The sequence below is a fragment of the Leucoraja erinacea genome, chromosome 23, assembly GCF_028641065.1.
Source record: "Leucoraja erinacea ecotype New England chromosome 23, Leri_hhj_1, whole genome shotgun sequence".
NCBI lineage: Eukaryota > Metazoa > Chordata > Chondrichthyes > Rajiformes > Rajidae > Leucoraja > Leucoraja erinaceus.
In genome coordinates, this window is record NC_073399.1 from 9,365,305 (window position 1) to 9,392,094 (window position 26,790).

Sequence of the window (26,790 nt, forward strand, 5' to 3'; positions counted from 1 at the left end):
AACTGCTTGAAATCTGCAATTCATGGACATCACCAATTGCTGGGTGTCTTCTCTGGTGATGCTCTGCCAGGCATGTATTGCAGCCATCTTTAGCTTATGCCTGTTTTGGGGGCTAGTCCCCTTCAGTATTCTCTTCAGCATATAGAAGGCATACTCAATTGGGTTCAGATCGGGCGATTGACATAACCACTCAAGAATTGACAATTTTTTAGCTTTGAAGAACTCCTTTGTTGCTTTAGCAGTATGTTTGAGATCATTGTCTTGCTGTAGAATGAACCACCGGCCAATGGGTTTTGACGCAGATAGGATGTGTCTATACATTTCAAAATTCATTATGCTACTACCATCAGCAGTTGTATCATCAATGAAGATAAGTGAGCCAGTATCTTCAGCAGCCATACATGCTCAGGCCAAAACACCCCCACCACCATGTTTCACAGACGAAGTGGTATGTTTTGGAACTTGGGCAGTTCCTTCTCTCCTCCATACTTTGCTCTTGCCGTCACTCTGATATGTTAATCTTCGTCTCATCTGTCCACAAGACCCTTTTCCAAGAACTGTGGTTGCTCTTTTAAGTACTTCTTGGCAAACTGTAATGTGGCCATCCTATTTTTGCGGCTAACCAGTGGTTTGCATCTTGCAGTGTAGCCTCTGTATTTTTGTTGATGAAGTCTTCTGAAGATAGTGGTCATTGACAAATCCACACCCGACTCCTGAAGTGTGTTTCTGATCTGTTGGACAGGTGTTTGGGGATTTTTCTTTATTATAGAGAGAATTCTGTTATCAGCTGTGGAGGTATTCCTTGGCCTGCCAGTCCCTTTGCAATTAGTAAACTCACCAGTACTTTCTTTCTTCTTAATGATGTTCCAAATAGTTGATTTTGGTAAGCCTAAGGTTTGGCTGATGTCTCTAACAACAGTTTTATTCTTGTTTCTCAGTCTCATGATGGCCTTTTTGACTTTCATTGGCACAACATTGGTCCTCGTGTTGATAAACAGCAATAGAAGTTTCCAAAGGTGATGGAAAGCCTGGAGGAAAATCTAGGTGCTGAGACTATAAACACAGCTGTAATTTTTACATGGTGAAACCAAAATGTATAAAAATGGCCTTTCATAAAATCTGACAACGTGCACTTTAACCACATGTGATTTTTTTGTTACAAATCTCTAATTGTGGAGTACAGAGGCAAATAACTAAATGATGGGTCTTTGTCCCAAACATTATGGAGGGCACTGTATATATTAGCCTAAACCCCGATGGGGCAGTAGAAATGACATGAGAGTCAATTTGAATGTCCCAATTTGTTTTTGGCAAAATATCGGTACGTCAGAGTCACTACTTCTGGTTACCAAGCTGTATTCCATAGTGACAGCACTAATGCTCAAGTAGCACTGATTGTTACCTCATACAAATAAGACAACAACAGGAGAAGCTATAATTAAATAATAAATTAATATCTCAATGAGAAAAGGTGGCAAAAGCTTGTCAGCATGTAAAGAGAGCCATTCCATACAAATGCCTTGTCTTTTAATGCCTTTCACCCAATTTTCCAGTGAATATATCTTAGTCTAGGGTCTTCACTAAATCAATTACACACACATACTACAAAAGAGTAATGTGTTTATTTAGGAGAGTTTACTGATTTGGAGAGGTAAAGACTTCTCCAAATCAGTAAACTCTGCTAAATAAACACATTACTATTTTTGTAAACTAAAATCTAATGTCACCATAACCCAAGCGCAGTTTATTCCCGTTCAATCACTGGAATAGTCCGAGAGCAGGGAACTTGACAGCAGGGGATTTTGGTATTACTGAGAGACTGAAGGGTCTCGACCCAAAACGTCACCTATTCCTTCTCTCCAGAGATGCTGCCTGCCCAGCTGAGTTACTCCTGCATTATGTGTCTATCTTCGATTTAAACCAGCATCTGCAGTTCTTTCCTAATAGAGTAGCATCAAGTTATTTCAATTCATCAAAACGTGATACAGAAAAGTACTCACTCCCTCAGTTTACACAGAAACATTGAAATCAATCATATTTCTACCAAATCTTTAATTAAATGGGTAGGCTGATCAAGTATATGTGTCGCATGTAAGCCTAATGAACTTAAAACCATGACTCCTATTTACAAGTCACTATACTGGTGGAAAGCAGGCTTTCTACACCAATTGCCCCACATGGTCAATATGAAAAATGTGTGTAAAAAGGTAAAATTCATCAAAAGGGCCAGTGGGTAAGGAGTGAGCATTTTAAGAACGAGAAAGGGATTAGCATTTGAAAAGGAGAGGAAAATCAGGCAAGCATTTGAAGGATGTGGGAAGAGAGACAACTTTGCTCTTTTAAAAGACAGGCATGAGAGGTGGAATCCGAGACAGACATTTAAAGGGGCGAGGGAGGGAGGGAAAGGGGGAGATGCAACGAGACCTGGGTGTCATGGTACACCAGTCATTAAAAGTAGGCATGCAGGTGCAGCAGGCAGTGAAGAAGGCGAATAGTATGTTAGCATTCATAGCAAAAGGATTTGAGTATAGGAGCAGGGAGGTTCTACTGCAGTTGTACAGGGTCTTGGTGAGACCACACCTGAAGTATTGCGTACAGTTTTGGAGTCCTAATCTTAGGAAAGACATTCTTGAGGGAGTTACAGAGAAGGTTTACCAGACTGATTCCTGGGATGTCAGGACTTTCATATGAAGAAAGACTGGATAGACTCGTTTTGTACTCGCTAGAATTTAGAAGATTGAGGGGGGATCTTATAGAAACTTACAAAATACTTAAGGGGTTGGACAGGCTAGATACAGGAAGATTGTTTCCGATGTTGGGGAAGTCCAGAACAAGGGGTCACAGTTTAAGGATAAGGGGGAAATCTTTTAGGACCGAGATGAGGAAAACATTTTTCACACAGAGAGTGGTGAATCTCTGGAATTCTCTGCTGCAGAAGGTAGTTGAGGCCAGTTCGTTGGCTATATTTAAGAGGGAGTTAGATGTGGCCCTTGTGGCTAAAGGGATCAGGGGGTATGGAGAGAAGGCAGGTACAGGATACTGAGTTGGATGATCAGCCATGATCATAGTGAATGGCGGTGCAGGCTCGAAGGACCGAATGGCCTACTCCTGCACCTACTGTCTATGTTTCTATGTTTAAAGGGCGGAGATCAGGACAAACATTTAAAGAGGTAGAGATGGTACCAAGTATTTAAAGAGCGCAGCCCGGCGCAAGTATTTTAAGGGGGAATATAGGGGCAAGTATTTGAAGAGGAAAAACGGGGCAAGCATTTAAAAGGGGAGATCGGGGGGAAGTATTTAAAGGGGAAAGATAGGGTTTCGAGGATAGGAGGTCCGGGCATTTCGGGACAAGTATTTAGAGGAGTAGGCTATCGGGGCAAGTACTTAAAGGGGGAGAGGTAAAAACATGTAAAGAGGGGAGATCGGGGGGTGTATTTAAAAGGAGAAATTGGGGCAAACATTTAAAGAGGGAGATCTGGGCGAACATTTTAAAGAGGGAGAGATGGTGCCAAGCATTTAATGGGGGAGATCGGGGCAAGTACTTAATGGGGGAACGAGGAAAACATTTAAAGAGGGGAGCTCAGGGAGGGGGGGGGGGGCGATGTATTTAAAGGAGAGAGATGGGGGCAAGCATTTGACTTAGGCAAGTGTTGGCAGGGGGAGATCGGGACATGTATTTGGAGGAGGAGATCGGGACAAGCATGTGAAGTATTCGGGGTGTATTTGCCGCACACAGTGCTGGGCCTCCACCGCAAGGGGACATGGATAAGGAAAGGACACGGTCGACGCGGCTGCCTCTCACTCACCAGCCATCGCACCAGACCCTCACCACCCGCTTCCTCTTCTCGGGGGAAACGCTTTCGTGCGAGGAGGAGACGCCGTTCCGGAACATGTTGCCTTGGGCTGTGGAAGGGGGGCGACTGGACTGGAATGGACTGGACTGGACTGGATTGGACTGGACTGGACTGGACTGGACTGGGCTCCGCTGTCGGTCGTCGTCCTTCTCCCTCCCTCTCTCCCTCACTCACTCGCTCGCGCCCCCGGAACTGGCCTCAAGCCCCGCCCCCCCCCCACCCTCCACTCACGCCACCCGCTCTCCGCCAATCGGCGCTCTTCCCTCCCTCCCCTCCCCCACTGGCCACTCCCCTCCCCTCCCGCCGCCGGAAGTGAAGGCCAGAGGCTGGCAGGGTGGGCGACGGCACGGTCGGGAGGGCGAGTGCTGCCCCTCCCGCCCGCGAAAACCTCAGCGGATTTTCCCGATCTGCTGAGGGAAAAATGCTTAGTGGGCTTGGCCTTGGATAGGTGCGGTGGGTGGGATACGTGACTGATGGTTATCCAGTCGACCAGAGGTTAGAATACGTGACTGGGGATTTTCCTCAGTCGACAGCCACCCTTGGGCACCAGCTTTGGGCACCAGCACTGACGGCCAAAGATCGTAGAGGGACAAGATAGACCACTCCTTCGAAATTCAATGGGCTGACGTGTAGTACGCAACGGAACGTCATGGCCGCCATTTGTTACAGCGACACTCGACTTCCGGTATTCCACCCGCTGTGATTCAAAGCAAAGATTATAGAGCTCCGCTATAATCTTTGATCCAAAGCAAAGATCCTCAAGTATCTTGTAGCGGGAACAGACCCCTCCTTTGTGTAGTTTCCCTTGCATTGTATTGCTTTAACACACACTGCAAAAAATTAAATTTAACGTATATATATTTAATATATTTATATGAATGTGTGTCTGTGTGTGAGAGGCAAGTTAGAGATAATAGTTTATTCTCATGTATCAGAAGCTACTTTGATTTAAATAATCGCTATTAATTTATTTGTCTTGTAAGATGATATACATAAACCATAAAGGCAATTATATATATAATTATATAGTAATAAATATATGCATATATATATTTACACCACACATATATACACATACATATATATATATATATATATACACACACATATATACACATACATACATACATATACACATACATATCCACACATACAAATACACACATACATATGGATACATTTATATGCATACATACACACATATAAACATATATATACATACATATATACACACATATACATATACATGCATATATATACACATACATATATATTTATACATATGATTAACATGTAGAGGAACCAACGAGAGAGCAGGCTATTTTAGACTGGGTATTGAGTAATGAGGAAGGGCTAGTTAGCAATCTTGTTGTACTGCCCCCTTGGGCAAGAGTGACCATAATATGGTTGAGTTCTTCATTAGGCAGGCAGTGACTAGTGGGGTACCGCAAGGCTCAGTGCTGGGACCCCACCTATTTACAATATATATTAATGATCTGGATGAGGGAATTGAAGGCAATATCTCCAAGTTTGCGGATGACACTAAGCTGGGGGACAGTGTTAGCTGTGAGGAGGATGCTAGGAGACTGCAAGGTGACTTGGATAGGCTGGGTGAGTGGGCAAATGTTTGGCAGATGCAGTATAATGTGGATAAATGTGAGGTTATCCATTTTGGTGGCAAAAACAGGAAAGCAGACTATTATCTAAATGGCGGCCGACTAGGAAAAGGGGAGATGCAGCGAGACCTGGGTGTCATGGTACACCAGTCATTGAAAGTAGGCATGCAGGTGCAGCAGGCAGTGAAGAAAGCGAATGGTATGTTAGCTTTCATAGCGAAAGGATTGGAGTATAGGAGCAGGGAGTTTCTACTGCAGTTGTACAGGGTCTTGGTGAGACCACACCTGGAGTATTGGGTACAGTTTTGGTCTCCAAATCTGAGGAAGGACATTATTGCCATAGAGGGAGTGCAGAGAAGGTTCACCAGACTGATTCCTGGGATGTCAGGACTGTCTTATGAAGAAAGACTGGATACACTTGGTTTATACTCTCTAGAATTTAGGAGATTGAGAGGGGATCTTATAGAAACTTACAAAATTCTTAAGGGGTTGGACAGACTAGATGCAGGAAGATTGCTCCCGATGTTGGGGAAGTCCAGGACAAGGGGTCACAGCTTAAGGATAAGGGGGAAATCTTTTAAAACCGAGATGAGAAGAACCTTTTTCACACAGAGAGTGGTGAATCTCTGGAACTCTCTGCCGCAGAGGGTAGTCGAGGCCAGTTCATTGGCTATATTTAAGAGGGAGTTAGATGTGGCCCTTGTGGCTAAGGGGATCAGAGGGTATGGAGAGAAGGCAGGTACGGGATACTGAGTTGGATGGTCAGCCATGATCATATTGAATGGCGGTGCAGGCTCGAAGGGACGAATGGCCTACTCCTGCACCTAATTTCTATGTTTCTATTATTTTCCAACGATCAATAGATTTACGATCAGTTCCTGTGGATTGGAGGATAGCTAATACTATCCCACTTTTCAAGAAAGGAGCGAGAGAGAAAATGGGGAATTACAGACCAGTTAGCCTGACTTTGGTGGTGTGAAAGATGCTGGAGTCAATTATTAAAGATGTAATAATGGGGCATTTGGATAGCAGTAAAAGCATTAGTCCAAGTCAACATGGATTTATGATTTTACAATGCATTTAAGCCTCTCCCATTTTTATGAGATGAATTCCTGGAACATGCAGGAAGTTTATTGTAACCTAGTGCTACTTGCCTGAACAATGGATGATATATCACTTAAATGCAATTGTTTTCAGTTGTGTGGAGAGACCTGTATATTGAAAATGTGTTTTGCCTCTAATATGTCAATTTACCTTAAATGTAGAAGAGCTTATTAAAATCTTCTTACAAAGACAATTAAGTATTTTCTATCTATCCTCTTTTGGACCCAAGGCATAGCAGAGCTGCCAACTCTCACGAAGAGGTAAGGGAGGGAGAGATGGAAGGGTGGGAGAGAGGGAAGGGAAGGAGATCGCGAAGAGAGGGGGAGAGAGAGAGAGAGAGAGAGAGATCGAGAGGAGGGGAGAGAGAGATCGAAAGAGAGGGAGAAGGGGGGAAAGGGAGAAGGGGGGAGGGGAGAAGGGGAAAGGGGGGGGGGGACAGGGAGAAGGGGGACAGGGACAAGGGGGAGAGGGAGAAGGGGGGGAGAGGGGAGAAGGGGGAGGGAGAAGGGGAAAGGGGGGGACAGGGAGAAGGGGGGGAGGGAGAAGGAGGAGAGGGAGAAGGGGGGCAGGGAGAAGGAGGATAGGGGAGAGTGGAACGGTAGCACATTATAACGCGCAGCCGTCCCATTCCGACCAAAGATTATGGAGCAGAGCCCCACTAGTATCTTTGATTGCGGCCACCGCCACCGAACCCCCCTACCCACCATTGCACCCAAAGATGATAGAGCAGAGTTATATAATATTTGATTGCACCCTTCTTCACGGCGGGCTTGTGATGTCTTGTATGTATGTATGTGAGTGTGTTGTTTGCTATGTCCCTATGTTCGAGGAATATAATGGGTAACAGCCGCCCATTCTCGTACTCGAAAAATCTCCTGGTCACTGGACCTGATGTGTCCGCGGGCCATATTGTGCAGACTAATCCCTTACAAAACAAAACCAAAAACGTACAGAAGTGTTAAAATTGTCTTTATTATTGTGGTGAGTAAAGAACTATTAAAAATAAGTCTAAGAACTTTCTAATGTACCGACTAATGTTTCCCAATGGCCGTTGATGGGAGAACAGAAAATACCATTTTCACGACAGAATATCGACTGAAAATAATAAAAATATTTTCTCACCTTTCTTTTTTATTGGGGAACCTAAAGAATGACAGGTTGGGTCGTTTAGATTTACGATTAGAATACTTGATAGCGGAGCAGTGAGATGTAGATTTAGCTGAGGACGCCATTACAGCCCAATAAATGCTTAACAATATGGCGTCGACGGTCACACACGTCATACTACGCGTTTTTCGAGGAGTGGTCTATCTTGTCCCTCTACGATCTTTGCTGACGGCGTCAACGGATCAGGGGAGGGAGGCAGGGAGGGGGCGGGGACTCGATGATTGACGCTGGGACCCGCCAATCACAACGGGGGTGCTGTCAAAATGAGCGTGAAGGGCGGCCGAACGGGCCAATCAGCTGCCGGGCCCGCTCCCGACGTCATGAAACGGGGGGGAGGGGTGGCGCCCGAGCATGTGTTGATTGACGGCGGGTGTAACCAATCACAACGGCAGGAAATGTGCGGAGTGGGTGAATCACGTTGCGGCAATCCGTGGCCGGGGGGCGGGACTAGGCAGGGAGCGATGGAGTCCGCCAAGTTCAAGAAGGTTAGTGTCAATGGAGTCATACGGCCATAGAGCCACGGGGTCACAGATCTAGGGAGCCATGTAGGCGATTGGGGCCATGGAGTCACACAGTGTGGAAACAGGCCTTTCCACCCAACTTGCCCACACCGGCCAACATGTCCCAGCTACACTAGTCCCACTTGCCTGCGCTTGGCCCATGTCCTCCCAAACCTGTCCTATCCATGTACCTGTCTAACTGTTTCTTAAACATTGGGATAGCCTCAGCCTCAACTGCCTCCACTGGCAGATAGTTCCATACACCCTTTGTGTGAAAAAGGTTTCCCTTCAGATTTCTATTAAAATCTTTTCCCCTTCATCTGAAACCTCTGTTCTCTGTTCCTCGATTCACCTACTCTGGGCAAGAGACCCTTGTCTGTCTACCGGATCTATTCCTCTCATGATTTTACACACCTCTATAAGATCTGTAAGTGTGTAGGGAGCATCTGCAGATGCTGGGCTATACCGAAGATAAGACACAAAATGCTGAAGTAACTCAGCGGGCCAGGCAACATCCCTGGAGAATATGGATAGGTGATGTTTAGGTGACATTTCCTCAGACTCCTCGTCCTAGGAGTAGGTGGCTGTATTTATCTTTAGCTCATGTAATCAATGCAAGGCAGGTTCATTGATGCTATTTAACCTTCTGAAATGGGCTCCCAGAGGAGGACAGAATTCTTGCAAGAGATGTTTGATCCGATATTTGGATAGGAAGGGTTTAGAGACAGGTGAGTCAACTAGGACAGGTCCGGAATGGCCCTATTGCTTTTCTCCAGAAATGCTGTCTGATTTGCTGAGTTACTCCATCTTTTTGTGTCCATCTACAGAATGGGCAAGGTGGGCCGAAGGGCTTGTTTCCAAGCTGTATGATAAAGCACAATTGAACTATTGGTATAACTCTACGACTCTATTATGGCTCTGTCTCAGTTGGAAATATTTGACCTTTATAGTTCTTTTTGTAATCAAAATTTATGAATCAATTATTGCAGCCCTTAAATAGACACAGCATTCACTGCCCTCCAGTCTTCTGTCACGTCACCTGTCAGAAGTGTGAAAACGTACACCTCCAGATTCAGGGACAGTTTCTTCCCAGCTGTTATCAGGCAACTGAATCATCCTACCACAACCAGAGAGGAGTGCTGAACTACTATCTACCTTTTTGGTGACCTTTGGACTTCCATTGACTGGACTTTGCTGGCTTTACCTTGCACTAAACGTTATTCCCTTTTCATGTATCTACACTGTAAATGGCTCAATAGTAATCATGTATTGTCTTTCCGCTGATTGGATAGCAAGCAACAAAAGCTTTTCACTGTACCTCGGTACACATGACTATAAATTAAACTGGAACCTATGAGTATAATCCAGTTATTAACTGCACAGCCGTTATCTTCAAAATTTGTTATTTTTCATTCGAAATCTGAAGTTTGCATCTCTTCAATTTCCAGGAATGAATTTATAAAAGAGTTGATGGCCCAACTTGCCCACACCGGCCAACATGACCCAGTCACACCAGTCTCACCTGCCTGCATTTATTTGGTCCATATCCATCCAAACCTCTGGGCAAGACACTGCATCTCCCCGATCTATTCCTCTCATGATCTTATACACCTCTATAATAAGATTACCCCCTCATCCTCCTGCGCTCAAAGGAATAGTTCCATCCTACTCAACCTCTCCCTATAGCTCAGACCCTCTAGTCCTGGCAACATCCTCGTAAATCTTTGTACCCTTTCCAGCTTGACAACATCTTTCCTATAACACGGTGCCCCGAACTGAACACAATACTCCAAATGCGGCCTTACCAACGTCTTGTACAACTGCAGCATGACCTCCCAACTTCTATATTCAATACTCTGACTGATGAAGGCCGATGTGCCCCCTAATATACCACTGACTCTACCTTCATGGAACCATGCACCTGCACTCCTAGATCCATCTGCTGTGACTATCCAGAGGCCGACCATTCTCTGTGTTGGTCCTGCTCTTGTTAGACTTTCCAAAATGCAACTCCTCACATTTCTCCACAGTAAATTCCATCAACTATTCCTCAGCCCGCCTAGCCAATCGATCCAGATCCTGCTGCAATCTTTCACAACCATCTTCACTATCTGCAAAACCACCCACTTTTGTATCATCTGCAAACTTGCTAATCTTGCCGTGTATGTTCACATTCAAATCATTGATGTAGATTGTTGTTGATGACAAAATCATTGAAAAAGATGACAATGAGAATGAGAGGATGATAATCAAAATAACATTTAGTGCAGGATAAAGCAAGCAAAGCCTGAACAAAGATAGTACGAGGATCACCAAAGCGGTAAATAGTAGTTCAAGACTGCTCTCTGGTTGTGATAGGATGATTCAGTTGCCTGATAACAGCTGGGTAGAAACTGGTTTAAATCGATGCTGGTTTAAATCGAAGGTAGACACAAAATGCTGGAGTAACTCAGCGGAACAGGCAGTATCTTTTTTTTTGTGGGACAGGCAGCATTCTGTGTCTACCTTGGGTAGAAACTGTCCCTGAATCTTCAATATGAACCTTTTTGTTTCAGGAATTGGTCAGCAAGTTACTGCATTTCTATTTTATGGATCAGAAAACTAAAGGTAAGTTTATTTTTCTTCATCTAGAATAATCTTTACGTAATCATTGCTGCAAATTGCTACATCCATTAATTTAAGAAATTAACCTCCCAGATAAATTGATAAAATCCACCAGTACAATGCTGTGTGGTGTAGGCCAAAGCCTAAATATTTTTCCATTTTGAGACATATTTTCCAGAAAGAAATCTCTTCCTCCCTGCCATTGTGCAAGAGGTAAGAAGATAATATGTGGAAGAAATAAATTTTCCACAATAATAGTCCATTGACAAAAGATTCCAATTAAATGTAGGAATTAAAACATGTTGTTTTGCCAGAGATGGTCTTTCTTCACTGCAAATAATTCTCCCTCGAGATTTAGATTAGTTTTAGTTGAGAGATTGGGCGGGGAAACAGGCACTTCGGCCCTCTGAGTCCGCGCGACCAGTGATCCCCGTACTCTAACACTATCCTACACACACACACAAGGGACTATTTACAATTTTACCGAAGCCAAGTAACCTACAAACCCGTACACCTTTGTAGTGTGGGAGGAAACCGGAGTGCCACACAAGTCACAGGGAGAACGTACAAACTCCGTACAGACAGCACCGGTAGTCATGAACAAAGTCAGGTCTCTGGCACTGTCAGGCAGCAGCTCTACCGCTGCACCACCGTGTCGCCCAAGGTAAACAGTATGATGGTATAGGTGGTAAACAGTAAGGTTAGGTTTATTATTGTCACATTGCCAAGGTACAAGGAAAAAACTTTTGTTTGTTTACTATTCAATCAAATCAGATAATGCTGTATATGAATACAATCAAACCAAACACAGGTAAACTCATACAAGAGTGCAGAATATATTTTCTCAGCTTTGCAGCCTAACAGTTTCAGAGAGAAGGTTCAATGTCTGCAATGAGGTAGGTTAGAAAATGAGGAGAGTACGCTTTCTTATGGACTCTTCAGAAGCCTGATAACAGAAGGGAAGAAGCTGTTCCTGCATCTGGTGGTGCCTGCTTTCAAGCTTTTGTCTCTTCTGCCCGACGGGAGCAGGGAGAAGGAGTGACCGGGATGGGAATGGTCCTTGATGTAGAAGATAGCCACAAATAGCTGCAGTAACTCAGCGGGGTCAGGCAGCATCTCTGGAGAAAAGGAATAGGTGACGTTTCGGGTCGAGGCCCTTCTTCAGACTGAGAGTCGGGGGGGAAAGGGAAATGAGAGATATTGACGGTGATATGGAGAGATATAAAACAAATGAATGAAAGATATGGAAAGAAGTAACGATGATAAAGGAAACTGGCCATGGTTAGCTGTGGGCTAGTTGAAAATGAGTTACAGACAATGAGACTCAACAAAAACTTGATTATGTTAGTTAGTGGATACTAATTGCTGTTGTGAAAAAAATGTTTTTTAACTGAAATATAATCTTTACCTTCTGCGTTTTCTGTTTATTTGCAGTCAGTGGCGACGCTGTCATCATTATGTGTGAAATGATAAAGTTGTTTGTGATGGGTAAGCTTGCAAAATAAGTGGTGTAGAGTTATGATTTTATTTCATGAAATTTACGGATTTAATTAATTTACAATAGGATTACATTAAGAAGGGATTACAATAACAATACTAGTCATTTGATCCAACTGATTTGCACTATTTCAAAAACATGGAAGAGTACTTTATGGACTATCTTACAAATCAATCCAAACATTAAACATACAGTTTTAAAATAATGAAAAATGATCTAGGTTGAAACTGATTGCTGCCATTATTCTTAGCGGGTTTAGGAGAGGAAATCTTTTGCTCTGCACCAAAATCAGACAGATTTATCTGTCCAAATACACGGTGGCACAGCGGTAGAGTTGCTGCCTTACAACACCAGGGACCCTCTTGATTCAAAACATCAGCCATCCGTTTTCTTCAGAGATGCCGTGTGTCCCGCTGAGTTCCTCCAGCACTTTACGTGTATCAATAGGTGCCGTTTTGGGTTGCGACCCTCCTTCAGTCTCCAGTGTTGCTTCGTGACCCCTGTAGCTGCATTACTCCAACATTTTGTGTCCTTGAACCTCACGCTAAGTATAGTCTATGAATGCTGATGGTTAGTTGCAGTTAGACACAAAAAGCTGGACAGGGCAGCATCTCTTGAGAGAAGGAATGGGGGACGTTTCGGATCAAGACCCTTCTTCAGACTCACATAACCCGAAACATAGAAAATAGGTGCAGGAGGATGCCCTTCGGCCCTTCGAGCCAGCACCACCATTCATTGTGATCATGGCTGATTGTCCCCAATCAATAACCCGTGCCTGCCTTCTCCCCATATCCCCTGATTCCACTAGCCCCTAGAGCTCTATCTAACTCTCTCTTAAATCCATCCAGTGATTTGGCCTCCACTGCCCTCTGTGGCAGGGAATTCCACAAATTCACAACTCTCTGGGTGAAAAAGTTTTTTTCTCACCTCAGTCTTCAAAGGCCTCCCCTTTATTCTAAGACTGTGGCCCCTGGTTCTGGACTCGCCCAACATTGGGAACATATTTCCTGCATCTAGCTTGTCCAGTCCTTCTCTCCAGAGATGCTGCCTGTCCCGCTGAGTTACTCCAGCTTAGCGCTAAGGGAATCAAGGGATATGGGGGGAAAAGCCGGAACGGGGTACTGATTTTGGATGATTAGCCATGAACATATTGAATGGCCGAAGGGCCGAATGGCCTACTCCTGCACCTATTATCTATATTTCTATCTGCAGTTCCTTCCCAAACACGGTTAGTTACAGTTTATACCTTAGGGTTTCCTCAAAGCAATACTAATGGCAAATATCACACGTCATCGGAGTTGAGAGAGTTTGTTGGTCTGGTGGCTCAATGGTTCTATCGCAGACGAGTTCAGTGTTTTTGTCACAGTTTAAAAAAATACAAAACTCTTCTCACTGTTCCAGAGGCAGCAGCTCGAACAGCCCGTCAGGCTGTGTCTGAAGACTCTAAAGCAGCAGAGATCGACCACTTTGAGAAGATTTTGCCACAGTTGGTATGTAAACGGCCCCATATATCTCCTTCAGTCTTTGTCCCTCTCGTCTTAAGTTGAGACTGAGTTTGATTTATGGTCATTTCTTTTGCCCTCATTAATCTAGTTTAGTTCATTGCCACACACACCGAGTTACAGTGAAAATCTTTTGTTGCGTGCTAACCAGTCAGGGGAAAGACAACACGTGATTGCAATCGAGCCGTCCACAGTGTGCAGACACATGAGAAAGGGAATAACCGTTCAGTGCAAGATAATGTCCAGATAAGTTTGAAGAACATAGTTAAAGTTAGACATGCTGCAGTTGGAGTAGATGTTGCAGCGAGTGGAGCGATTGTGATGGGTGATTGCAGATCCACTTCTGGGGTCAGCACACATAGACTCGCCAGGCCTGGGCACCATCTTGGATCTTAAAGCGATGTCCTCCAGTCTTTGACATTTCCACCCTGGGGGGAACATAGTTCTGACTGCCCACCCTATCCATGCCTCTCGTCATTGTACATATCAGGTCTCCCCTCAGCCTCCAGCGTTCTAGAGAACACAATCCAAGATTGTCCAACTTGTGTGATATGCACCATGTTTACATATTTACATGTTCTGTTGTACTGCAGCAAGTAAAAATTTCATGGTCCCATCCGGGACACATGACAATAAAACACCCTTGACTCGTGACTTGACTCCTGTAGCTAATACCAAAGAGAAGAACAATAGAGGACCCGGCGAGGGGGGGACCGCCGTGAGGGAGGGGGGGGGGGGGGGGGGGGGGGGGGGGGGGGGGGGGAGAGGGAGAACAATAGACAATAGGTGCAGGAGTAGGCCATACGCCCCTTCGAGCCAGCACCACCATTCAATGTGAACATGGCTGATCATCCCCAATCAGTACCCCTTTTCCTGCCTTCTCCCCATATCCCCTGACTCTGCTATTTTTAAGAGCCCTATCTAGCTCTCTCTTGAAAGCATCCAGAGAACCTGCCTCCACCACCCTCTGAGGCAGAGAATTTCACAGGCTCACAACTCTCTGTATTTTCTCATCTCCGTTCTACAGGAACTCCACACTCACCACTCTCTGTGAGAAAAAGTGTTTCCTCGTCTCCGTTCTAAATGGCTTACTCCGTATTCTTAAACTGTGGCCCCTGGTTCTGGACTCCCCCAACATCGGGAACCTGTTTCCTGCCTCTAGCGTGTCCGAACCCTTAACAATCTGATATATGTTTCAATGAGATTCCCTCTCATCCTTCTAAACTCCAGAGTGTACAAGCCCAGCTGCTCCATTCTCTCAGCATATGACAGTCCCGCCATCCCGGGAATTAACCTTGTAAACCTACGCTGCACTCCCTCAATAGCAAGAACAATGGAGGACATTCCATTCCATACCCTGTAATCTGGGCAGCATTCTGGTGAACCTCCTCTGCACACTCCCCAAAGCCCACACATCCTTCCTACAAGGGGGTGATTAGAACCGCACGCAATATTCCAAATATGGTCGGTATCATTTACAGATGGGTTTGATAACAACAAAATATTTTGTCAAGGGTTTATAAACCCCCACTAGAACAAGCCAGCATTTGAGCTACTTCTTTAGTGTTAGACCCCTGGCTCAGTTGGGCTGATGAGGAACTGACATACACTTCCAACACCATGGGTGTCGACCCGAAACGTCACCAAGTCCTTCTCTCCATAGAGGCAGGCTCATCCGCTGAGTTACTCCAGCATTTAGTGTCTGCATGTGCATCCACCTGATCTATTCCTCTCATGATAATGACCATTATTTTATTCTCTGGCTAGTGATGGATGGGATATCCGCATTTATAAAATGGAGATGAACAGGTTGAAAGGAGCTACTGATGGAAAATAATTGGGCTACATTGTGCTGAAACTTTGAGTTGATGAAGTGAAACGTGTTGTCTTTCAGCTTCTGGATTTCTAGGATGGGGTATTGCCGCTGGGTGCCAGCCGCTGTGTACAGCTCGGGAATGGGTCCCTTCGTGCCGCCTCCAGCCTCTCGCTCAAAACCAGACCGTCCCCGCTATCGGAAACCGCTGCCACCGCTTGTGTAACTGATGGCACGATGACTCTTCACTATTTAAATGTGACGGACGTTGTAGATTTGAAGGCAGTTTTTCTCGAGAGGTTTATGTCAGCGATGCACTTGAGACCATTACTGTCGAAGGGGCTCGACCCCGAAACGTCACCCATTCCTTCTCTCCAGAGATGCTGCCTGCCCAGCTGAGTTACTCCAGCATTTTGTGTCTGTCTTCACTGTTCAATCTTATGTGCAGGAAGGAACTGCAGATGCTGGTTTATACCGAAGATAGACACAAAATGCTGGGGTAAATCGGCGGGTCGGGCAGCGTGACTGGCGTAAAAGAATAGGTGACGATTCGGGTCGAGATCCTTCATCTCCCCTCCTCCACCCTGGTCGTTTAACCAGTTCCACAGTTCACTGCATTGTATCTCTCTTGAGATCGCATCTTCCCAAGCCAACAGTGGGCCTAAGAAGGGTTCCAACCTGAAACATCACCTATTCTTTTTCTCCAGAGATGCTGCCTGACCCACTGAGTTACTCCAGCTTTGCGTGACTGTTCAATCTTATGCCAACTTTGAAGAAGTTCTCCTCTTCTCTCCGTTTTGTGGAGAGTTCTGTGAGACCTATCCATGTACTCCAGAAATGCTGCCTGACCCATTGAGTTGCTCCAGCACTTTGTGTCTTTTATTTCCCCTTCAATGTGTTCACTTTTTGAAGGAGCTACACTGTGTACCACTGCTGACCAGAATGGACATTCATGTCTTTCAATTATAGAGCTTCAAACTCTTGCTTCCCAGCTCGATCAATCTTTAACATAAAGCGAAGGAAGGTCGACACAAAATGCTGGAGTAACTCAGAGGCACAGGCAGCATCTCTGGAGAGAAGGAACGGGTGATGTTTCGGGTCGAGACCCTTCTTCAGACTTTAAAATAAAGCTACTGTCTTAAGGCAGCCGGCTAGAATACGAGCCAACATTCAACAAACGCTAATTCACAATATTGTGTTAAACGTTCAAAGACTTGAGTACTGAGAGACCTTGAAGGTTCTCAAGGTTCACAGTACATGAAACCATTAGAGCTGAGAAGAGCAAGTGAATGATTTGGATATCGGTATTATTGACTGTGTGCTTTTTGTATCCAGTACAGAATGTACATGTATTCAAAACAGAAAGTTATTAGTACTTTTTGAATTGCAAGAACATATGATAATTGTATCTGGCCTTTTCAATGTACTGTACAAAGTTACAAAGGGCAGATTAAACATGTTGCCTCTCTTTGTAAATGCATTTCCTAAATAAATGAAACTTAGGAAGAACTTGTGCAATGGGCAATTTATTTAAAGAATTGTAATTAAAATATTGTAATTAATTTAATGAATTACATATTCCCTCCAGGCAGATAGTCTTTTGAGTTTCGAGTAACAGACCAGATTATGACTCGTAGTCTGACATCAGACTCGATAATGCCTTGAACCCGGTGTCAGACTAGATAATGACCAGCAATCGAGCGTCAAACTAGATTATGACTAGTCATTGTGTCGGACTAGATAATAACTAGTGATCCCGTGGGTAGGAAGGCACTGCAGATGTCGGGCAATTACTCCAGCACTTTGTGTCTACCTTTGTAGTAAACCAGCATCTGCAGTTCCTTGTTTCGACAATCTTCTTAAAGCGTCAATAATCCTCCTCTTCCACAAGAGGGCAATGCATACCATGTTGGGAATCGCTGGAATAAAATCTGTTCATCAAACCCTTTACGATATGAGGCTTGTAAATCTTGCTTGCAGCTGCTATATATTTTTCTAAGACTTCATGTTTTAGTGGTCCAATTTCTCACAGTCTGTACCTCAACTCCATGGCATCTTGTATTAGTTTTGCATCTTGTGTAGTTAAGTTTAGAGAGACATCGTTTCTAAACAGGCCCTTCGGCCCACCGAGTTTATGCCGACCAACGATCACCTATACACTAGGTACACAAAAATGCTGGAGGAACTCAGCGGGTGCAGCAGCATCTATGGAGCGAAGGAAATAGGCAACGTTTCAGGCCGAAACCCAAGGGTTTCGGCCCGAAACGTTGCCTATTTCCTTCGCTCCATAGATGCTGCTGCACCCCATAACCTTCCTCCAGCACTTTTGTGTACCTTCGAACCTCTGACGCCTGGTGCAGTGGCTTCTGGATGCCCTATACACTAGTTCTGTCCCACGCATGCTGGGACGAATACACCAAAGCCAATTCACCACAGCGGGTCAGAGGTTATGGGGAGAAGGAAGGCAGGAGTTCGGGCCGGGGTTAGGAGGGAGAGATAGACCAGCCGTGATTGAATGGCGGAGTTGGCTTGATGGGCCGAATTGCTTATTCCTACTCCTATTCCTTATGACCTTATAAACCTGTACGTCCTTTTGGAGTGTGGGAGGAAACCGGAGCTACCGGAGAAAACACACGGGGTCGCAGGGGAGAACGTGCAAACTCCGTAGAGACAGCACCCGCAGTCCGGATCGAACCCGGGTCTCCGTCCGGCGCTGTGAGGCAGCAACTCTACCGCTGTGCCACTAATGCCCATCATGTGCATAATCCTTCAAGCAATTTGTCTCTGTATTACTCCAAAGCAAACATCTTGAAAAGAATAAAACACAAGAACCCAAAGTGGTTTTGTTTATGACTGCAACAATCAGCTGATGTCTGAAGAAGGGTCCCAACATGAAATGTTACCAATCCATGTTCTCCAAAGATTCTGCCAGACCCAGGTGCTGAGTTACTCCAGCACTTTGTCTTTCATTAGCTGTTGTTAATAATTGGCATGAAATTCTAAGTAGACGCAAGGAACTGCAGATGCTGAAAAAGACACAAAGTGCTCCTTTAGGCCCACCATATCCCTGTAAACCTGTCCTATCTAAGTAGCTGCCTAAATGTTTCGTAAACAATGCGATAGTCCTAGCCCCAACTACATAGAAAATAGGTGCAGGAGGCTATTCGGCCCTTCATTGCGATCATGGCTGATCGTCCCCAATCAATAACCCGTGCCTGCCTTCTCCCCAAATCCCTTGATTCCACCAGCCCCTAGAGCTCTATCTAACTCTCTCTTAAATCCATCCAATGATTTGGCCTCCACTGCCCTCTGGCAGGAATTTCCAGAAATTCACAACTCTCCGGGTGAAAAAGTAATTTTTCTCACCTCAGTCTTAAATGACCTCCCCTTTATTCTAAGATCTACCTCCTCCGGCACCCCATACATCTGACACCCTTTGCGTGAAAAAGTTACCCCTCCGACTCCTATTCAATCGTACCCCCACCCCCCACCTTAAACCTATGTCCTCTGGTCCTCGATTCCCCTACTCTGGGCAAGAGATTCTGTGCATCTACCCGACCTATTCCTCTCATGATTTTATACACCTCTATAAGATCTATAATAAGTGTGCAGGAAGTAACTGCCCGATCTATAGGGTGATTTCACGAAAGGTCACTGGAGCGTAGATCCGCACCCACGTGACCTAAAATCTGAAGTGGAGGACATGCGATACATCCGGTACATGTTAGTGAATGGGAAAACACGCACTTTCACACCCGTTAAAAACATCGAAAACGGACAGTTTTTGAGCTGCAATTTACTGTGCCAGTCGGGGTGACTGTGAGGCACAGCTACCTAGATTTACAGTCCAAAAAAAAGATAGAAACTAAGGTAAAATCAAGAGGGAGCTGAAGGTGAAAATCCAGCGGAAATGCTTATCGGACATTTGCCGTGGAGATTTAAACATCCGAAATATCGGGAATTATCGCGTTTACTCGCTGCATTTCATCAAAAGTAAGGCATTATTGACTTTTTTATCTTTATTGATGAAATGCAGCGAGCAAACGCGATAATTCCCGATATTTTGGATCTTTAAATCTCCACGGCAAATGTCCGCTGGTCATTTCCGCTGGATTTGCACCTTCAGCTCCCTCTTGATTTTACCTTAGTTTCTATCTTTTTTTTGGACTGTAAATCTAGGTAGCTGTGCCTCACGGTCACCCCGACTGGCACAGTAAATTGCAGCTCAAAAACTGGCCGTTTTCGATGTTTTTAACGGGTGTGAAAGTGCGTGTTTTCCCATTCACTAACATGTACCGGATGTATAGCATGTCCTCCACTTCAGATTTTCGGTCACGTGGGTGCGGATCTACGCTCCAGTGACCTTTCGTGAAATCACCCTATTCGACCCATTCACCTGCCCAATCTGTTCATCTCATTGTTACGAGAATACACTGAAGACAACTCATTTAGATTTGCAAGAAGTCTGAAGGAAGGGTCTCGACCCGTTCCTTCTCTCCAGAGATGCTGCCTGTCCCGCTGAGTCAACTCCAGCATTTTTGTGTCCGTCTTTTAGATTTACAAGAGCAACTGGTTGTGGTCATGTGGAGAGGAGCTAACGGTAGTTCAGCTCTTCCCCCCCTCCCCGACCTGCACTTTACACAGTGTGGCAGGTGCTCACAGCCTGCCTGCCACTTCAAAGGGCCTCGGGGAAAGAGAGCGCCAGGCTGCAAGGCGGCGGCAGCAGCAGCAGCAGCAAGTGCCAGGAACGCAAGGGGTTCCTGCACGGACTTTGAAATTCATTCAGCTCCAAAGTGGTGTTTGGTTTAGAAGAACGTGTCAGGCGTCAGTGCGGGGACCACACTAGTTGTGGCCGACAGAAGGAGTCCGTTTACTAATACGGAAGTGTCAGACCTCCTTTAGATAATCAGCACTTCATAATTATATGTAAGGGTTCATATTCTGTACACAAGTACAATGACTTCCTTTGTACCAGCTGATTAAAGAGCTCGCAGTGTTTGATTTCAATGAATATTTTTATTAGGAGACGGATGAAAGTCTATGTTTAACCTTTAAACCTCCTTTACCAAACCCTTTTCATTCTTTTCCTCTCTTCCTGTTCAGTTTTTTTTCTCGCAGCAATTCTGTGCTCAATGGATGAAATGCAGAGCAGACTCTCGATATACAAACTATAGAACTCTTAAAGAGTACACGAGCCACACCAAGATAATATTACGTTTAATCCATTCAACCAGTTGGAAGGAGCTGCAGATCATATGGTTCATAAGTGATTGGAGCAGAATTAGGCCATTCAGCCCATCGAGTCTACTCCGCCATTCAATCATGGCTGATCTATCTCTCCCTCCCAACCCCATTCTCCTGTCTTCTCCACATAACCCCTGACACCCATGCTAATTAAAAATCTATCGATTGCTGCCGTAAAAATATCCATTGACTTGGCCTCCACAGCCGTCTGAGGCCATGAATTTCATGAAACCAGATACTGGCTTACACAAAAAAGCTGGAGTAACTCAGCGGGGTCAGGCAGCATCTCCGGAGAAAAGGAATAGGCGACGTTTTGGGTCGAGACCCTTCTTCAGACCGAGAGTCAGGGGAAAGGGAAACAAGAGATATAGACGGTGATGTAGAGAGATATAGAACAAATGAATGAAAGATATGCAAAAAAGTAACGATGATCAAGGAAATGTGGAGCCCACAATGGTCCATTGTTGGCTGTGGGCGAGGTGATAACGAGTTATACAGACAATGAAACTCACTAGGACAACAGTGAAACTAGTGCAATGACTAGGGTGGGGGAAGGACGGAGAGAGAGGGGATGCAAGGATTACTTGGTGTTGGAGAAATCAATATTCATGCCGCTGGGGTGCAAGCTGCCCAAGCAAAATGTGAGGTGCTGTTCCTCCAATATGCGTTTGGCCTCACTCTGACAGTGGAGGAGGCCCAGGACAGAAAGATCAGTGTGGGAAGGGGGAAGGGGGAAGGGGAGGTAGAGTGTTGAACAAACCAGAAGATCACGTCGGCTAAGGCAGATTGTTGGCACAATAAGTAACGTGACATGATCAAGTTAACAGTGGAACTCTGGAAGAAGCAGCGCAAACATCTCCGTCCGTCTTGCAAAATACAACCATGGGGAGAAGGCGGGAGAATGGTGTTTAGAGGAAGGATAGATCAGCCATGATTGAATGACGGAGTGGGCTCGATGGGCCGAATGGCCTACTTCTGCTCCTAGAACCTATGAATTCAGCAGAGCACCACTCATTTCATGCCAGAGTAACTCAGCATGTGACTCAGAAGGGTCCTCGACCCGAAACGTCACCCGTTCCTTCTCCCCAGAGATGCTGCCTGTCCCGCTGAGTTACTCCGGCATTTTGTGTCTACCTTGGGTGTAAACCGGCATCTGCAGTTCTGTCCTACGCCACCCTTTTCACAGCAGGTTGGCTTTCCCTCTGCGCTAAACTATCGATTCAAAAACACGTCGTGTCAAAGGAATGCTGATAATAACGACACTGCAAATATCATGAATAAATATACTGCCCCAAGTAGGTTCAAATATGACATTATGTGGAGGCAACCTAGAATTTGTCATTTTATCTCATTTAAAAATTTGTGAGTATGTCATGATCGATATCCTGTGGAATTCTTGTTTAAAAAATAACGATTTGATTATCAGTCACCATAAAATGAATCTTTTATCTCATGGTTTGGAGGGATCTGGGCTAAATGCAGGCACATGGGACTAGCTTAGATGGTCTGAGGAAGAGTCTCGACCCGAAACGTCACCCATTCCTTCTCACCAGAGATGCTGCCTGTCCCGCTGAGTTATTTTGTATCTAGCTTCGATGGGGCATCTAGCTACATAGAACAGTACAGCACAAGCACAGGCCCTTCGGCCCACAATGTCTGTGCCGAGCATGATGACAAGTCAAAGGCGGCACGGTGGCGCAGTTGGAGAGTTGCTGCCACACAGAGGCCCGGGTTTGATCCTGATTACGGGTGCTGTCTGTCTGGAGTTTATATGTTCTCCCTGGTTTCCTCCCACACTCCAAAGACATACAGTTTTGTAGGTTAATTGGCTTCTGTAAATTATCCTTGATAATTGATAGAGAGAATGGAGCGGCTGGGCTTGTACACTCTGGAGTTTAGAAGGATGAGAGGGTATCTCATTGAAACATATAACATTGTTAAGAGTTTGGACACGCCAGAGGCAGGAAACATGTTCCCGATGTTGGGGGAGTTCAGAACCAGGAGCCACAGTTTAAGAATAAGGAGTAAGCCATTTAGAACGGAGACGAGGAAACACTTTTTCTCACAGAGTTGTGAGTCTGTGGAATTCTCTGCCTCGGAGGGCGGTGGAGATGGGTACTCTGGATGCTTTCAAGAGAGAGCTGGATAGGGCTCTTAAAAATAGCGGAGTCAGGGGATATGTGTTTATTGTTGTTTTTTATTGTATGTATGACTGCTTAAATTTCGTTCAGACTTCGGTCTGAATGACAAATAAAAGGCTATTCTATTCTATATGGGGAGAAGGCAGGAACGGGGTACTGAATGGGGAAGATCGGCCATGATCACATTGAATGGCGGTGCTGGCTCGAAGGGCCGAATGGCCTACTCCTGCACCTATTGTCTATCCCTGGTGTGTAGGATGGAACTAGTGTACGGGGCGGTCACTGGTCGGCACGGACCTGGTTGGGCCGAAGGGCCTATTTCCACGCTGTCTCTAAAACTAAAAGCAAACTCTTATCTGCCTGCACATCCATGTGCCTATCCAAACGTCACGTAAATGCCACCACCCTCTGTGTTGAACAAAATTGCCCAGCATGGACGATTCGGGCCGAAGGGCCCATTTCAATGCTGTGTGACTCAAGAGGTAAAATCTTCACAAAGTCATTTGTTGTTGATACTTGAATCGTTGTTTTTTTAACAAAAGCTGAATAAGGGGAACGTGGCCACTAAGATTCAAATTGCTGTTGCTGGCTCCACAGCACCAGCAGATGAAGAGGGAAAGTAGCGTTTCTCTGCAGCCTTTAGTTTATTGTCACGTGTTCCGAGGTACCTTTGTTGCGTGCTATAACCAGTCGAGCCGTCCACAGTGTATAGATCCATGATAAAGGGAGTAACGCTTAGTGCAAGGTAAAGTCCAATTAAAGATTGTCCGAAGGTCTACAGTGAGGTAGATAGTAGTTCAGGACCGCTCTCCAGCTGTTGGTGGGATGGTTCACTTACAAAATTCTTAAGGGGTTGGACAGGCTAGATGCAGGAAGATTGTTCCCGATGTTGGGGAAGTCCAGGACAAGGGGTCACAGTTTAAGGATAAAGGGGAAATCTTTTAGGACCGAGATGAGGGAAACTTTTTTCACAGAGAGTGGTGAATCTCTGGAATCCTCTGCCGCAGAAGGTAGTTGAGGCCAGTTCATTGGCTATATTTAAGAGGGAGTTAGATGTGGCCCTTGTGGCTAAAGGGATCAGGGGGTATGGCGAGAAGGCAGGTACAGGATACTGAGTTGGATGATCAGCTATGATCATATTGAATGGCGGTGCAGGCTCGAAGGGCCGAATGGCCTACTCCTGCACCTATGTCTATGTTTCTATGGTTCAGTTGTCTGATCACAGCTGGGAAGAAACTGCCCCTGAATCTGGAGGTGTGCGTTTTCACACTTCTGTACCTCTGGCCTGATGGGAGAGGGGAGAAGAGGGAGTGACCGGGGGTGAGACTGGTCCTTGATTATACTGCTGGCCTTGCCGAGTCAGTGTGAGGTGTAGATGGAGTCGATGGAAGGGAGCTTTTTCTTCAGCCAACAATGGACCATTGTGAGCTCCACCTTTCTCGGGTCTTCGGTCTTTGTTCTGTGCCTTTTCATGCCTCTAGATTCCCTCTCCCCTGACACTCAGTCTGAGGAAGGATCTCGTCCCGAAACGTCACCTATTCCTTTTCTTCAGAGATGCTGCCTGACCCGCTGAGTTACTCCAGCTTTTTCTGTCTATTAATGGCAGCACAGTGGCGCAGCGGTAGAGTTGCTGCCTCCCAGCGCCAGAGAGCCGAGTCCGATCCAGACTATGGGTGCTGTCTGTAAGGAATTTGCACGTTCTCCCTGTGATCTGCGTGGGTTTTCTCTGAGATCTTCGGTTTCCTCGCAAGCTGCAAAGACGTAGGGGTTTGTTGGTTAATAAGCTTGGCATAAATGTATAATGTGTCGGGTATTGTTAGTGTGTGGGGATCGTTGGTCGATGCCGACCCGGTGGGCACTGTTTCAACACTGTATCTCTAAACTAAACAATTGATGGGAGGTCGGTTTGTGTGATGGGTCTGGGCTGCGTCCACAATTCTCTGCAATTTCTTACGGACTTGGATGGAGCAGTTCCCGAACCAAGCTGCGATGCGTGCCGGTAAAATGCTTTCTAGGGACTGGGGTAACTACCACAGCACCTCCGCACCCCACTCTCGTCTCCTGCTGGAACCCAGGATGGAAAAAGTCCAGATTATCCGAGGAACGAGCATTAAAAAAAAAACTTCCATCCCACTTTGAAATGAAATACTTGAAAAGCAGCAACATCAAAGATTTCCCTTTTTAAAGGAATGTATTGATCTTAACGAACACTTAAGTATTATTTTCTGGCAGTCATTTTTTTTATTTCAAGCATAATAACGGAAGCGTTTCACAAAGCAGCTCCATTTGTGCTGAGTTTCCATTTGTTTTATTGCAAAACCCTTGCTAATCTAGGAGCAAATCTTTTACACGATTAATACATTTCAGATCATTCAATTCTTCAAGGGAAAAAAAAGCAACAAGAAAAAAAAAAGTTCTTTCCAGGCGAAGGACCAACGCTATTTGCCCCACAAGTTAATCTGTACCTTCCGAGACTTCTCTTCATCTTAGCGTTTTCCTGTAAATGGGAACAAACAAAAATGAGAACATTCTAGTGCCCTGCACTCATAGAACAGTGGAGCAAAAGAACTGGCCCTTCGGCCCACAATGTCTGTGCCGAACATGATGCCTGCACATCACCCATATCCCTGTGCCTGTCCAAATGCCACTATCGTATCTGCCTCCACCACCACCCCCCGGCAGCACGTTCCAAACAAAAACTTGCTCCCGCTGGGAAAGTTCATAATCTATTTTATTCAAACTCAACATGCTCAGATCAGTGAAACCAAGCAGTTGTAGCAGTCTGAGGAAGGGTCTCGACCCGAAACGTCACCCATTCCTTCTCCCTAGAGATGCTGCCTGTCCCGCTGAGTTACTCCAGCACTTTGTGTCTGTCTTCAGTTGTAGTCATACAGCTTGGAACGTCACCCATTTCTTCATCCCAGCTTGCCCATGTGGACCAACATGCAGGCCCCATCTACACCAGCCTCACCTGCCTGCTTTTGCCCCACATACCTCTAAACCTACCCTATCTTTGTACCTGTCTAAATGTTTCTTAAACGTTGTGGTAGTCCCTGACTCACCTACCTCCTCCTCCGGCTGCTCGTTCCATACACCCACAAACATTTGTGTAAAAAAAAGTTACCCCTCAGGTTCCTATTAAATCTTTTCCCCTCTCACCTTAAACCTATGTCCTCTGGTTCTTGATTCACCTACACCGGGCAAAAGACTCTGTGTGTTTACCCGATCTATTCCTCTCATGCTTGTGTGTGCTCAAACAAACAAACACTGCAGTGCACAGTGTAAAAGAAGTTTTAGACTGTAAAGCTGCAAGTGCTTTATTTAACCCTGGTAAAAATTGTAAATTTAAACAGGCATGTGCCACTGGAAAAAATCTTCTTCAACTATGTGTCTGAGCGCTGGATATTTCTGCGATCAGACAATTTCTTCAGAAGATCAAAGATTGCGAGCGGATCTTCGGAAAGGAACAACAAGTTCTTCTTTTCTTCACCATTAATTGCACCACATCCAAAGGACTCGCAGTATGGAATAGTTCACTTCCACCTCTATCCCTTCCTCTGGCTTCATATTCCATAACCTCTTCTCTCCGAGCTCACACCTTTTGTTTTTTCATCTCTAGCCTTTGTCCCACCATGTACCAATAAAAATACCCACCCTCCAGGGGTCACAGTTTAAGAATAAGGGGGAGGCCATTTAGGACTGAGATGAGGAAAAATGTTTTCACCCAGAGAGTTGTGAATCTGTGGA

At 45.3% G+C, this 26,790-nt stretch overlaps 3 protein-coding genes across 5 annotated transcripts in view; 1 reads left to right on the top strand and 2 right to left on the bottom strand.

The window, feature by feature from the left end:
• The window catches only part of pcyt2 (phosphate cytidylyltransferase 2, ethanolamine), a 33,029-nt gene extending 29,009 nt beyond the window's left edge, over positions 1-4,020 (bottom strand). Inside the window, exon 1 of one of the 2 annotated variants that reach the window (XM_055653815.1) lies at positions 3,807-4,020. In XM_055653815.1, coding sequence (XP_055509790.1) covers positions 3,807-3,892 — 86 coding nt within the window. In that variant the 5' untranslated portion in view covers positions 3,893-4,020. The remainder of the gene's footprint in view (positions 1-3,806) is intronic. The other variant, XM_055653816.1, reaches the window with a different exon arrangement.
• Positions 4,021-7,967: 3,947 nt separating this feature from the next.
• On the top strand, positions 7,968-17,167 carry cenpx (centromere protein X). The gene is made up of 5 exons (XM_055653817.1): positions 7,968-8,226; positions 10,797-10,848; positions 12,280-12,333; positions 13,745-13,833; positions 15,740-17,167. Exons 1-5 carry the CDS (start codon positions 8,005-8,007, stop codon positions 15,752-15,754), a joined length of 432 nt encoding a protein of 143 aa, XP_055509792.1. The 5' UTR covers positions 7,968-8,004; the 3' UTR covers positions 15,755-17,167.
• An 8,094-nt stretch (positions 17,168-25,261) lies between these two features.
• Positions 25,262-26,790, bottom strand: part of aspscr1 (ASPSCR1 tether for SLC2A4, UBX domain containing) — a 170,786-nt gene continuing 169,257 nt past the window's right edge. For both annotated transcript variants that reach the window (XM_055653819.1, XM_055653818.1), the window contains one exon: positions 25,262-25,540. In XM_055653819.1, coding sequence (XP_055509794.1) covers positions 25,530-25,540 — 11 coding nt within the window. In that variant the 3' untranslated portion in view covers positions 25,262-25,529. The remainder of the gene's footprint in view (positions 25,541-26,790) is intronic.

What these genes read in the sequence shown, in the direction of transcription:
- cenpx (XM_055653817.1), top strand. Translation starts at nt 8,005, where the DNA reads ATGAGCGTGAAGGGCGGCCGAACGGGCCAATCAGCTGCCGGGCCCGCT. An exon ending in TATGGATCAGAAAACTAAAG is followed by an intron (nt 10,849 to 12,279) that starts GTAAGTTTATTT and finishes GTTTATTTGCAG; the next exon opens with TCAGTGGCGACGCTGTCATC. An exon ending in GATAAAGTTGTTTGTGATGG is followed by an intron (nt 12,334 to 13,744) that starts GTAAGCTTGCAA and finishes TCACTGTTCCAG; the next exon opens with AGGCAGCAGCTCGAACAGCC.